Below are 14,138 nucleotides of genomic sequence, written 5' to 3' on the forward strand. Positions count from 1 at the left end.
TCAGCAAACGCTTGTTTACATCAAATATTTGATGCATTTATTCATTTCCTTCTGTATCCTGTTCAGGGTCGCGGGGGGTTGGTTCTGAATGGGTCAACCTTCTGCACAAAGAAGCAAACTAATTTGCACGCTTACCGGTTTACTTTGATTTAAATTTACCTCACGCGCACGTTTCCTGCGGGAGAAATTCCGAGCGCTTGGAGAAAAGGAGCTAATAAGCTCGGCACGGCCCCCGGAGTCCGGGATTTCTGCAGCCAGTGAATGCTAACGGTCGTAAAAACACAGGATGTGAAGAAACATCGAACAAAAAACATTTCATTGTCTGAAACCACCTAATGTCCGACCTGTCCAGGCGGGGGACACCTGGACATGTCTCCAGTCCATCACAGAGACAATCAATCATTCACACGCTCACCTCGGCACAGTTTGGAGTTACCAGTTAACCTAACATGCATGTTTATGGTCTGTGGGAAACCAGAGCACCTGGAGATAACCTGGGAGAACATAAACCCCCCAGAGGAAGGCCGGGGGGTCGATCCTGGGACCGTCTTACTCTTCACCACCGTGTCTTTGTCTTACAGATGTGTGCACATTGTGATAGTTCTGTATTTACTTTCGTTTCACTTTAAAGCGTCCTGCAAGGTTTCTACGGTAACATAATTAAACACCAGGACGTCTAGACCCTCCTCTTTTTGATTGACACCTCGTTTGACCAATCAGGTGGATATATGAACCCTTCACAGCCAATCATATTACAGCTATTTTCCAGAACAATAAATTGGACTTTAATTGTTGCCTTTCCAAAGACACCAAGCATCATTCTGGGTCTGCTTTTTTCAGTCGTTTGTTGCATTTTGTAGCTGAGGGTTAACAGGTTAAATTGTTATTTAATTATTCAATAATCTGAAGGTTAAAACTCAGCTGCTGTATCCTCGACAATCTCTGCTTTCACTTCTGCAGTTCTGTTTTTGTCATTAACAGGTTTATTGTGTTAAGACTTTCTTTTGTTCTTGCCTGTAAATGAATCTGGACGTCTTTTTGTTCTGTTTTCCAGACAAACCCACAGATTAAACCTCAGGTTTTCTGTGATCCGGTGTCTGAAGGAGAGGGGTGGGACAGCTTCATACTCAGGTAAAAAAATCTGAGCAGACGGCTTTTTGTTCAAAGGATTTGTTGAAAATATCAGCTAACTGGTTGTATTTCATCTCAGCGAGACAAGAACTTTGTGTCAGACAACCTGCCAGCATCTTTACCTCGGTGTTCAGAGCAGCGGAGCATCAAAGTATGTTTTAAAGCTTTTGTCAAAGTTAATATGGATTCCTTCTCATTGGAGCTGCTGGTTGCTGCGTTTAAACTCTTCGCCTTGTTGTGTTTGTGTGGGTTTGCGACTGTTTACTCTCAGCGCTGCCGATGCTAATTGCTAGCAGAGGAAATAATGAAATAGTTATCCTGTGTGTAGGTGTGTGCATTCTCCATCAGTTTGCTGTCATTAGCGTTGATGCTAATTGCTAGCATCAGCACTAATGAAGTGACTGATGAAATACTTCTGGTGTGTGTGTGTGTGTGTGTTGGAGGCGGTGTGATGTAAGCACTTCTTTGTGTGTGCATTTGTGTAACCATGTTGTGTTGCTCCATCAGTCACTGTCCTGCCATTAGGAGTGGTGCTAATTGGAGGCAGGCAGTGATGGAGTGGTCCTTCAGGAACATTTAACACCCTCAGATTTAACACACACACAGTGCATGTGTGTGTCCTGATGGGATGGATTAATGAAGGGAGCTGCTGAATGACACAGCAGTTTTGTGACGTTTGGGTGACAGAGGTACACTAAAAGAAGGAATCGCCCCACATTTGAAAACTAGCAGCTTTTCCTTAATAAGTTAAAAAGAAACTCAGTTTGTTTCTTATTTTTAGCAGCCAGAGCAAATCTGTTTGTAGATGAAAAATGAAACGTGTGAAACAGTCATTTTTTGTCTGATCGGAGCTGAACAAACAAGTTTTTATTTATTTTTTCCTGCAGGGAAAAGATGTTGAAAACAGAAATATACTTTGGTTAAATGAAGCTGCTAAGAAGTTTGTTGTTTAAACTTCTTTTTGTCTGTTAGACAACAGAGAAATTATATTTTCTGTGTAAACACTGAGAGCTGAACTTTAATAAAGAAGTTACAACTTCAGTGTTAGATTAAAACAATAAAAGCTTTTTAAAACAACAGTTCCTTTTGCTGAGATTAAGATTAAAATCCATCTTAAATATGAAACTATAACCATTTAACCAAACATCTAGAATCTCATCCCAACACATTAAAACATCTCAGATTTGAAAGATTTCAGGCAGAAAATGTTTGATTGTTTATAATTTTTAGAAGAAAACAGCTGAGCAGTTCTGTCCTGATTCAGCCTCTTGATTTTTATTTTTTCATGCATTTTATTTATTATTTAACGACTTCAAACTTGCTGTTTTATCCATTTATGTAAGAAAAAGTTCAGGACATTTAGGAGATGGGTGAAACATTTATCTTTATTTTAATCATATTTCCCTAATAGAAACACATTAAGATCTCTTCTGTTCCTTTAAAATCTATTAGCTGTAACATCTAAGTTTCAGCTGCTTCAGTAAATTTAAGTATTCACAGTACATTATTGCAGAAAATGCAGTTTATCTCCCATGCTGAAAGTATTTCCAGACCTGAAAATAAAGATAATATAGCTGTAAAATCTGTTTATTTTTTGCTCGTTACATGTCAGGAGCAGCAATCAGCAGATCTGTGCCCAGAGAACGGCGGGTCGTTATGTCAAATATCAATTTCCTGTTCAGATGACAGAATGACTTCATCCGATAATCACATTAAATGAGCCGTGATTACGTTCTAAATCACCCATTGTCTGCACCGACTTGATATCTGACACTATGACTGCTCATTTTTACAAAAACCGCTTTCAGAATAAAAAAAGATTCAGATTAAATTCTCCTAAATGACTCCCAGCTTCTTCTTTTATTTGTTTTAATCTAACAGCAAATCTGGTCTGAAGTGTTGAGTTTTCAGTTGTAATATCTGTAAAAGGAATAAAATAACATGTTAGCTGAATAAGAGACGATGGAAGTTTCCATCTAAAAGAAAATAAATGAAGAAATGATCTCAGAGTGAGCTGCGATTGATCACAGACGCACAGAAATGTGGAGAATTCAACTGTATATTAAAGGAAGAAGGATGCAGGGTGTGTGTGTGTGTGTGTGTGTGTGTGTGTGTGTGTGTGTGTGTGTTAGAAAGAGAGAACGGGTGATTGATGTTGAGCTGAATATGCACTGAGACCAACGGAGCTTAATACATTTACTCACCATTTATTTTCTGTCCAGAGGTTTCTTAAGGGAACACACACACCTGCACACACACACCTTCACACACACACACACAACAAAGCTTCAATGAAGTTTGCAAAACTGGCAAAAACAAACAAGCACAAAATAACCCGGCCTGAGGAACACATTGTTGTGGTTTGTGTGAAACTGCCACAAAGAAGTGGTTTATTTGCAATTTATAGACAAAAAAATGGACATTTGGAAGCTGCTAACATGACTGGATGGTAAATTTAAAAAACTCATTAATATGCCTTAAAAAAAAAAAAGGAAACACATAATATTGTTTTGCATCTTTTTCTTCTAAACTACCCGGATGTTGAGAAAGCCTCGCTGGTGGAGACTCCAACTTTCAGGATGTGGAACATCCAAAAAAAGGGTTAAAACAAAAAACACTGCTGGTTTAAACTCTTTTAATGAGAAGAGAAAAGATTCAGGGGTTCAGCTGGTTTTATTTACACGGCACAACATCCAACAAACACGTTTAAAAAGATTAGAATCAAAGAAACGACAAATGTAAGAAAAAAAAGTCAGATTTAGCCCATTTGTAAGGATTGTTTTTCTGTTGATCAGAGCTGCTGTTTGCTCACTGAGATCATCTGCGGTAAAATCTTCACTTCATCTGTAGCACAGATGTATGAAAACATCTTCTCAGTGAAAGTGTGTGTGAAGGTGTGTATGTGTGTGTTTGTGTCAGGATCGGAGAACGACAGCTTCCCTCCGTTCCAGTCCAGATTCACTCGGATCCTCCTCAGATTCTGCTGGACGGGGAGATCCGCGAGAGGAACTCCTGGAGACCATCTGTAATATTTACCTTCGCTGAACCAGATCTCCCACAACCCGGTCAGAATCCACTCCTTCCTCTGGACAGAGTCCGCCAACACGCCGAGTCTCCACACTCTGCTGTCTCCAACCTCCACGTCCCAGCTATGGGTCCCGGAGTCGAAGCCCTCAGAGCTCAGAACAAACGTGCATTTATCAAACCTCTCCGGATTATCAGGGAGCTGCTGATCGTCTCCTGGTCTCAGACAGGTCAGATCCTCAGACAGGATGAGACCTGGAGCAGCTGTGTTTGGGTCCAGAACGATGGGAGTGTAGGAGACCATGTCCTTCATGTTGTTCCAGATGTTGAAGGCCAGGTTGCCCAGGTGTTGGGCCTGGTCTATCAGAGCTCCTGAGGGCAGCTGTGGATCATCCAGCAGGGGGCAGCGCTGGACTCTTTCCACTGCAGCCTTGTAGTTGTGCAGGAATGAGACGTCTTCAGCTCTCAGCTCCTCCTCTGTGGCTCTGACTGTGTCTGAAAGAGCTGCTATCTGTCTGCTCAGAGCCTCCATCTTGTCCTTCATCATCCCACTCTTCTGCTCCTCTTCCTCCCTCAGTGCAGCCAGCCTGGCCTCCTCTTCCTCTGTTAGAAACTGGTGAAGCTTCTTAAACTGCTCCTTAATCTGCCTCTCTGTGTGTCGGGCCTGGACCTTCATGTGTTCTGCTGTCTGATCCAACTCAGGTTGAACTTTCTTCTGGAGCTCCAGTTTCTGCTTTAATGGTTCCAGGGATCTCAGCAGATCCTCTCTGTGATCCTGAGCAGCTTCATCGATGGGTCTGAATCTGTGGTCGGTGTGTTTCTTTGAGTCTCTGCAGACGAGACAAACTGGTTCCTGATGGTCCAGACAGAAGAGTCTGAGTTTCTCAGAGTGCAGACTGCAGAGAGCCTCTGAAGCTCTCTGATGTTTCTCCTGTAAGAAGGACTCACAGAGGTTCTTCAGAGCCCGGTTACAGGGTGGATCACTGGAGCATACTGCCTTACAAACTGGACACTCCTGTGTTGGTTTCTGTCTCCACCAGTCCTTCAGACAGACTTTACAGAAGCTGTGGCTACAGGACAGAACAACAGGATCTCTGAAGACCTCCTTACAGACCGGACAGCAGAGATCCTCCTCTGATCTGGAAGCCATTTGGACTCTGAGTGAAGCTGAAGACACAGAAAGTCCAGTCAGTCATAGCTCGCCTCCGTCCTCTAACGTCCCTCACACTGCCTCCGACTCACCTTCAGCTCGACGCCGCAGGTTTTCTCTCCTGCAGCCGGACTCAGAGGAAGCTGGGAGTTCGCTCTCAGCGGCTCCGAGTCTCTCTGCGGTGATGAAGAGTCATAATCTGTTTCCTGATTTTCTTCATGCCAGAGTCAGGTGATGGGCAGAGCGTAAACTTGTTAAACCTGCTGCCTCCATTGTTATCGATGCACAAAAGAAACTAAAACAAACTTTTACTGAAGTGCTTTAATTGTATAATTGAAAAAGATGTTTGCGTTCATCAGCATATGTTGTATAAACACTAGTGTGTGTGTATTTGTGGAACTTTTAATCCACACACACACAATGACCTTAATTCATGCTGAATTTACTTTAATTTCTTTTCTAATGCATCCATTTTTAGCGAGGTTTAAAGCTCCTCTTGAACTCTGAATAACAGCTGTGCGTTAAAGAGCTTTTATAAATAAAAGTTGGATGATGCACAACAAGAAATCAATTAAAAATAAATAACTTTGAATATAAAACCATGCAGCTTTGGCTGAAATAAAAACGCAGCCACTTCCTGCAAGGAGGTGGAAAACAATAAAAGTCTCTGGCTGCAGTTTGATCACGGTTTCATGTTTAAATTATAAACAAAGAGCAGAACAAAAACAACAGAGCTGCTTATATCTTCTGACCTAAATTAGTTTGCAGAGTTTCCTTCGCCTCGTTTATAAATAGGTTATGGATCGACAGAATCCCAGAGTTTCTGTTTATCTTTATATTTTTCTGTCTCATTGCTTCAGTCCACTGAGCTCCTTAATTAAATACAATTTGTTTGAACCCTTTTGATAAAGAAAAGAAAAACAAAAGAAAGGTCACTGAAATAATAACAATTAATAACAATTTACAAAATTACTAAAACTAATTTGTGGTAAATAGATTATTTTAAAAAAACAAACCGACCTTGATTAAAAGGAAGAGACTGAAACTAATGTGTCCACAGGGACATGTCCTGGAATCAGGCTGCCTGTTTAAAGGGGGACAGGTAGTCACAGGGCTGTCCCACACTGGACATGAAGGACAGGAAGCTGAGGACAGAGTTGTCTCAGGAGCAGCAGGTTGAAGGTAAAGACTTTCAGCTGGACGTCCCTGAGACTACAGAAGGTCCACAGGACTGGAGACAACCTGCCTGGACGTGTCCACAAGAGGACAACTGAAGAGACGGATAAGACGAATGTTGACCAAAGAGCCCAGAAGGACTCTTCACAGAACTTCAGGCATTTGGACCTCCTTAGATCGGCTCTGGTTCGAAATCTGAAACACTTTTATTTGGTTTAAATTATTCTTCACTGAAAAACAGATTCATGAAAACTGAATCGTTTCTTTTGGCTGCTGTTGGGCTTAAATTCACAAAATAGTTGGGAGAAGAAACTGCAAACAGGAGCACCATCATGCAAACACTGAATCAGTAATATTTAGTACAGTTATTTAACTGACAGCCTATAAACTTCCTTTTTTCTTTATGTTTGTCGTAACTAATTCAGTGTTAAAAAAAGAAAACTTAAGTGTTTTTGCTCTCCTCGTAAAGAAGCTCCTGTTTCCACTTTCAGGATTTCTGCAGAAATAGGAGCGTTTTTCAAACTTTTAAATCGAATGTAACAGGTTCACGGATGCTCGTTTATAAATGTTTGTGCAGCATCCTACTGAAAGCGGCTCATCCGTGCACGTTTGTGTGCACGTTTGCATGTTGATGGACGTCGTCTTGAACTTAAACGTCTGTGGCAGCTGTCCTGCTCTTTCTTCAGCTTGACACTTCTTGTCGTTCTTCCTTTTTGTCTTGTCTGTCGCATCTTTTCTCGTTCTACAGCTTTTATTTTGAAGGTGCGGTCTGCCCTCTGTAAGAACTTCCAGGTAATCTGTAATTCTCACACACAGCCGCTCATCCTTCATGTTTCCTTTGAGGCTTTTGAAGGGAATAACTTCACGCATCAGATTCTTCAAGACGAGCACAGATCAAAAACAGACGGGCTGACTGATGGACTCGAATCATCCATCCAGTTTCACACCCAGCTGATCGTTTCTCATTTCTTCATCCTGACAGACAACGAGGAAACCAGTGACATCATTTATTCTGAGCAACAGTCCACATCCAAGAATAAAAAAAATGACCGGGCTGAGCTGCATTTATCTACATTTAGATGTGGAGAAACGAAAAAATAAACCATCCTGTGACATGAGATGAACATTTTTCAAGTTTAGCTAAAAAATCAAGCAGTTCAACGTGTCCAGAACTGTCCTTCTTTGTGTCTCTGGTGGGAAAACGCCGGTATCTGTCTGAGCTGAGACGGCTGGCGGGACGTCCTTCACGAGGAAGTCTTCAAGCTGTCTCCAAACGTCTTTGCTGACATTCAGTCAACGTCTCCGACCCTTCGTCATTTAGCTTCGGTTCATCCTGGAGCTTAACATGTTTATTATTTATATAAGATTGTGGGGTTTTTTTTAATATGGGGTTTTGTAAATGAAAAACTTTATTCCGTAGTGATTGGTTGCAAAGAACGTGTCATATTTGTGTGTTAGAGTTTTAGGAGACTTCAGTTCTTCATGTTGTGAATCTCCTCTTCACTGATTGGTTCTGGGGACCACGATCACTTCCTGGAAGCTGATTCAAGCGAAATAACTGGCTGTTACGATCTGAGCCGAGCAAATAAAAACATATAACTGACTGAGCTGCTGGCAGGGTGAACTTTGAACTTTAGGGTGAAACTTGACTCACAGACGTTTATCAGGAGACGCGTGACGAAGCTGGGTAAGTCGTGTGAAATGAAGCAGGAAGCAGTTTGTTTTTTCTTACTTCTTACGGGACGATTCACAAAACCCCGACGCTGCTGCTTCCACCCTGAAGGTAAATTTGACCTCTGACTGAGAGGTGGAAGAGGCTGAGCCGTGACTGAGCATATTTCCTGGCTGCCGGGCTTTCAGCTCACCCTCAGATGAAATGTCTTTGGAGAATCTGCATGAGAAGCTGTTAGAGGAGCCGGATCAGAGAGCTTCGTGGACTCTCTGCATTCAGCACTACGAGAAATTCAAACTCTTCTGTCTGGACCATCAGGAACCGGTGTGTGTCGTCTGCAGGGACTCAAAGAAACACCTCGACCACAGATTCAGACCCGTCGACGAAGCTGCTCAGGATCACAGAGAGGATCTGCAGAAACTCCTGAAGCCCCTGAAGAAGAACCTGGAGCTCAGGAGGAAAGACAAGCAGAGGTTTGATGAAACCGCCGAGCACATTAAGATCCAGGTCAAACAGACGAAGAGGCAGATCACAGAGCAGTTTAGGAAGCTTCACCTGTTTCTGGCGAAAGAAGAGGAGGCCAGGCTGGCTGCGCTGAGGGAGGAAGAGGAGCAGAAGAGTGGGATGATGAAGGACAAGATGGAGGCTCTGAGTTTAGAGATAGAAGCTCTTTCAGACACAGTCAGAGCCACAGAGGAGGAGCTGAGAGCTGAAGACGTCTCATTCCTGCACAACTACAAGGCTGCAGTGGAAAGAGTCCAGCGCTGCCCCCTGCTGGATGATCCACAGCTGCCCTCAGGAGCTCTGATAGACCAGGCCAAACACCTGGGCAACCTGGCCTTCAACATCTGGAACAACATGAAGGACATGGTCTCCTACACTCCCATCGTTCTGGACCCAAACTCCGCCCATCCGACCCTCATCCTGTCTGAGGATCTGACCAGCGTGAGGCAAGAAGAGGCTCAGCAGCTTCCTGATAACCCGGAGAGGTTCGACGACTATAACTCTGTCCTGAGCTCTGAGGGCTTCGACTCCGGGACCCACAGCTGGGACGTGGAGGTTGGAGACAGCTCCCGGTGGGGGCTCGGCGTGTTGGCGGAGTCTGTTCAGAGGAAGGGAAACATGCACTCCGGATTATGGGTGGTGTGTTTCTACAAAGGAAGGCACACAGCGTGGTGTCCAACAGCTCCACCCTCTGATGTCTCAGTACAAAGGAAGCTCCTGAGGATCAGGGTAAACCTGGACTGGAAGAGAGGAAAGCTGTCTTTCTCTGATCCGGATACCAACACGTACCTGCACATCTTCAAACACACTTTCACCGAGAGGATGTTCCCCGTGATTAACTCCTGGGATAAAATAAACATTTTACCGATGAAGATCTCAGTGACAAAATGGCAGCTCTGATGTGTGAAACTAAAAAACACAACAAGGAAACTTTGAACCGTCTGCAGATGTTTCCTGACTCAACATCTGGATGTTTCATGCACGATTAAAGGCCTAGCGTTCCCTGACAGAGTTTTAATTCAAGATGGCCGCCATGGCCATGACTTTCAGCTACTGCCACGTCCAATTTTACCTCAGTATCTGTCATTTTGAGCAACCTGCACCTATTTTTGTGTGATTAAAAGCACGTTAGCTCGATATGAGTTGACTCCAAATGTCAGTGAGTCGATGTACGTCTGATGATTACTTCCTAAAAGTTTCTTTAAAATCTGTCCTGTGGTTCATGAGATATTTTGCTAACAGTACAGACAAACAAACAGATGATACTGATGTCCTGACGACTGATGAGACAAAACTAATATTATTATTATTATTATTATTATGGAAGAGTACCAACAAACTTATCTGCTTCTGTCCATTTTTAAAAGACGTTTGGATCAATAAAGTTTGAATATGTCAGTCCTTCTTCACTGCAGGACGGAGATAAAACACAATAGCCAGTCTCTGGCGTTATTATTATTATTATCTTATTTCTGAGGCACTATGCAGAAACGCTTCGCTCAGCGTTTATCTGAGAGTAATTAGCTGAGCTCTTCGCTCATCTCTAACTTACCGGTCCTCCTGGGAGAAATTAGTGACTTCCTGCTTTATTCTCAGGACTAAACTCTTGGGACCACTGCCCTAAAAAGTTTTGCCTCTGCACACAAGCATTACAAATGAAGCAGCTGTAAATCAGCAGAAGGATTGCCCCGAGCACACAGAACACGTGGAAACATTCGTTTTAATGTTGTTGCTCCATTATAAAAGTACCGCCATCGAAACATAACTTCTTAGAGTACTTTTTCAGGTCAAAAAGTTCTTTGCAGTATCTCTTCCTCACTACATTTGGAGACATGCTTTTCCTGAACCATCTGGGTGCAGCTACACATTAGATCAGGGGTGGGCAGCCCTGGTCCTTGAGGGCCACCATCCTGTAGGTTTTACCCGTTTCTCTGCTCCAACACACCTGATTCATGGTTAAATCACCTCTTCATGTTCTGCAGAAGCCTGTTAATCACCCATTGATTTAAATCAGATGTGTTGGAGCAGAGGAACAAGGAAAACCTGCAGGATGGAGGCCCTCCAGGACCCCTGGTCCTCATAGAAGAGCACTAAAACAGCCCTGCAGCTGCAGATGTCATGTCTGCAGTCGGTAGTTTGCACGGCTTTGTTGCAGCCTAAGAATGAGGCCAACAGATCCAGCCCTGCTTCAAATTATCAACAACCAAAGCAACACGGGCCCCACATTATCACCACAATGATAAACCACCACAAACTCGCTACAGACTCAAAACTCTGCATAACGGATCACACGTAACGAGAACCCACCGCATTCTTATTACACACCTGAAGACCCCTCCGAAGACCCTGCAAACACCATTCAGGTTCTGTCTAGTTTTTTAGGTTGAAGTGAAGGTAGCCTGAAACACAGGTTTGCTTTTTTATTTTTAACTAATTTGTTCAGTTCACTGTTAAATTTGTGCAAAATAAAAGCTTCTCCTAAAAATGCACCAGTTGTGGTGAGTTCCATCAACTTTTTACTGACCTACCATGGTTAACTGTCCACACTCCCCTTAAAGTTTCTGCTGAACCCTGCAAACACAGGGAGGAGCAAAGAAGTCATTTTAAACAGGAAGACGTCAGGAAAGGTGAGCAGTAACCTCCACCGGCTGGGAGGGTGTGTGGTAATCTGGATGGTTTTGGTTTTGTTCTTGCTCAGTCAAGCCTCTGTTTAGTTGCAGTTGCAGTGTTTTTATTTCTTTGTTCCATTAAAAGTCTTTGGAGCCGCTTCGACGCCGTTCTTCTCGTCCTCCGGTTTTATCACCACCACCATCATTGTTAAGTCTACCTCTGCCTTTTAGATTCATATCCCAGTTTAGTTTATGATGGTTAATTAACTTGTTATTAATTAAAAGTTGATACAAAAGTTCGAGTACCACCAGTGGTACAACTGGGAACCATGGACAAGAAAAAGTAGGTCATTTAAACAAAAACAGCCAATAATTCATGAAGAGTAAAGACAGGGTTTGGACAGAGAGTCGGTGCATTATGAGAGGAATATATATTTATAATAGGGAAAAAAAAGTCTTAAGAGTAGAGATGGTGGCTGGGTCCTGAGCCAAAGAACTGTTTTTTGGGGTTTTTGATTTGCTTTTTTCTGCAGAACTTCAATGCACTGATGAGGCTCCAGATCAAACCCTTCTTCTCCTCCCTTACATCCGAAAGAAATGCTGTTTGGCCACATGCTGGTCAAAAACACGAAGGTAATGCCAGCAGGTGTGTCAAAGCTCCACCTCCTGCCTGGTTCACTCAACCAACAAGATCCGGATCAAGATTTACCCGAGGCAACAAGAAACACAACATATCAGTCCTTCACCAACGCTGTTTAAACGATTCCGTCGACCACAGCGAAGGGAAAGAACTGCAAACTCACAGACTTGCTGTCACTTCAGTTCCTGCTGGTTTCCATCTTGAAAAAATGGCTTCCCGACAAGAAGATGATCTCTCCTGCACCATCTGCCACGACATCTTTAAAAATCCCGTTCTTCTGTCGTGCAGCCACAGCTTTTGTAAAGTCTGTCTGGAAAACTGGTTCAAGAGGAAACAAAGCAAGCTCTGTCCAGTTTGCAGAACAGAGGTTCCACAAAGTGACCCTCCTTTAAACCTGGCTTTGAGGAACCTGTGTGAGGACTTCCTTCTGGAGAGGAATCAGCCGCCCTCTGTGGGCTCCGTGCATCTCTGTGGACTTCACTCTGAGAAACTTAAGCTGTTCTGTTTGGACCACAAGGAGCCCGTTTGTGTGGTCTGCAGGGACTCGAAATCACACGCCAACCACAAACTGAGACCCATCGACGAAGCTGGACCGGATTACAGAGCGGAGCTCCTGAGACTATTGGAACCTGTGTGGGAGCAGCTGAAGACCTCCAAGCGAGTCAAAGAAAACTGTGAAGAAACGGCGGAACACATAAAGGTCCAGGCCCGACAAACAGAAACACAAATCAGGCTGCAGTTCCAGAAGCTGCATCAGTTTCTACGTGACGAAGAGGAGGCGAAGATAACTGCTCTGAGGGAGGAAAAGGAGCAGAAGATTCAGGTGATGTTGGAAAAGATTGAAGAGCTTAATAGAGAGATAGCTACCTTTTCAGACACGATCAGAGAGACAGAGGAGAAGCTGCAAGCAGAAGATGTCCCATTCCTGCAGAGCTACAACGCTACGGTTAAAAAGATCCAGCAGAGCGTCCGCCTCGATGGTCCAGGTCTGGTTCCAGGAGCTCTGATAGATGAGGCCAAACACCTTAGCAACCTGAGCTACAACATCTGGAACAAGATGAAGGAGATGGTGTCCTACACGCCGGTGACTCTGGATCCAAACACAGCTTACCCAGAACTGATGCTGTCTGAGGATCTGACCGGTGTGAGGCGTGGACAGAAACAGAAGCTCCCCAAAAACCCAGAGAGGTTCGACTTTTCCATCTCCGTCCTCGCTTCTGAGGGGTTCGACTCGGGGAGTCACAGCTGGGAGGTGGAGGTTGGAGACAGTGCCTCCTGGGAAGTCGGAGTTATAGCAGAGTCTTCTGAAAGGACGGGAGGAACGGGCCTGCAGCAAGGATTATGGAAAATAGTGTTCCTGAAAGATAAATACATAGCGTGCTCCTCACAAGCCCCAGATACTGTCGTCTCCCTGAAGAAGATCCGAAAGATCAAAGTTAACCTGAACTGGAGCCGAGGGAGACTGCTCTTCTCTGATCCCGACACTAACACATACATACACACCTTCAGAGGCACGTTCACCGAAAAGCTGTTTCCGTACTTTAACACTACCGAGGAAATGCCACTCCGGATTTTACCCGTGAATCTCTCTGAGGCGAGCACAGCGAGCAGATGGTGGCCTTTCGCCTGATTTAATGACAGATATCCAGCGGGTCCTTCTGATTTAGATGCAACAAACAGAGGTTGGACTGTACGCAACGGCTGCATCAGCTAATTCCAATGGAAAACTGGTTCCCGAAGCAGGAATCAGGATCCCACTGGAAGCATGAGACACCAAGTGGGGGATCTGCAAATGTTCCCAAAAAAAACAAAGATTTATTTCTCAATCCAATGCAAAGACTTCCTTTTCCACCTTTCTGATTTTACTAAAAAAAGAGTATAACTCTGCAGCTGCAAGAATAATCAGACCCTCCAGGATTATGCGATGTTGTGATCGCAACTATTAAGGCAAAATCAAGCAAACCCCGCAAAATCGCAACTTTTTGCAACTTTGTCCAAAACACCACAACTTTAACCCAATATTTATTGTTTCTAAAGTGATTCGCCACCGTTTCTGTGGTCTAGTCTTTTCTTTGTGGGTTTGTGTAGCGTGGAATACAAAATAACCCCAAATAACTCAGGAACGTGACGTCACTTCCTGTTAACATCAGAATGCCGGGAGCGTGCAGGAGCAGCGACCGAAGCCAAAATGTGCGCTAATGCTTCACATTTGCCCACAAAGATTTCAGCAAA

At 43.8% G+C, this 14,138-nt stretch overlaps 3 protein-coding genes across 3 annotated transcripts; 2 read left to right on the plus strand and 1 right to left on the minus strand.

Moving 5' to 3' along the window:
- Positions 1–3,333: 3,333 nt before the first annotated feature.
- LOC108246285 (nuclear factor 7, brain) lies at positions 3,334–5,555 on the minus strand. The gene is made up of 2 exons (XM_017433749.3): positions 5,398–5,555; positions 3,334–5,322 (listed from the first exon to the last, which is right to left on the minus strand). Exon 2 carries the CDS (start codon positions 5,303–5,305, stop codon positions 3,923–3,925), a length of 1,383 nt encoding a protein of 460 aa, XP_017289238.1. The 5' UTR covers positions 5,306–5,322; positions 5,398–5,555; the 3' UTR covers positions 3,334–3,922.
- A 2,614-nt stretch (positions 5,556–8,169) lies between these two features.
- LOC119616603 (nuclear factor 7, brain-like) lies at positions 8,170–10,548 on the plus strand. Its single transcript, XM_037975541.1, has one exon. It carries the CDS (start codon positions 8,358–8,360, stop codon positions 9,555–9,557), a length of 1,200 nt encoding a protein of 399 aa, XP_037831469.1. The 5' UTR covers positions 8,170–8,357; the 3' UTR covers positions 9,558–10,548.
- Positions 10,549–11,956: 1,408 nt separating this feature from the next.
- Positions 11,957–13,919, plus strand: LOC108246294 (nuclear factor 7, brain-like). The gene has a single exon (XM_017433756.3). It carries the CDS (start codon positions 12,115–12,117, stop codon positions 13,534–13,536), a length of 1,422 nt encoding a protein of 473 aa, XP_017289245.1. The 5' UTR covers positions 11,957–12,114; the 3' UTR covers positions 13,537–13,919.
- Positions 13,920–14,138: the final 219 nt, after the last annotated feature.

This window comes from Kryptolebias marmoratus, linkage group LG4, assembly GCF_001649575.2.
Source record: "Kryptolebias marmoratus isolate JLee-2015 linkage group LG4, ASM164957v2, whole genome shotgun sequence".
NCBI classification, from domain to species: Eukaryota; Metazoa; Chordata; class Actinopteri; order Cyprinodontiformes; family Rivulidae; genus Kryptolebias; species Kryptolebias marmoratus.

Excerpts from the sequence above, each read along its gene's own strand:
- LOC108246285 (XM_017433749.3), bottom strand. The coding sequence starts at position 5,305 with ATGGCTTCCAGATCAGAGGAGGATCTCTGCTGTCCGGTCTGTAAGGAG.
- LOC119616603 (XM_037975541.1), top strand. The coding sequence starts at position 8,358 with ATGTCTTTGGAGAATCTGCATGAGAAGCTGTTAGAGGAGCCGGATCAG.
- LOC108246294 (XM_017433756.3), top strand. The coding sequence starts at position 12,115 with ATGGCTTCCCGACAAGAAGATGATCTCTCCTGCACCATCTGCCACGAC.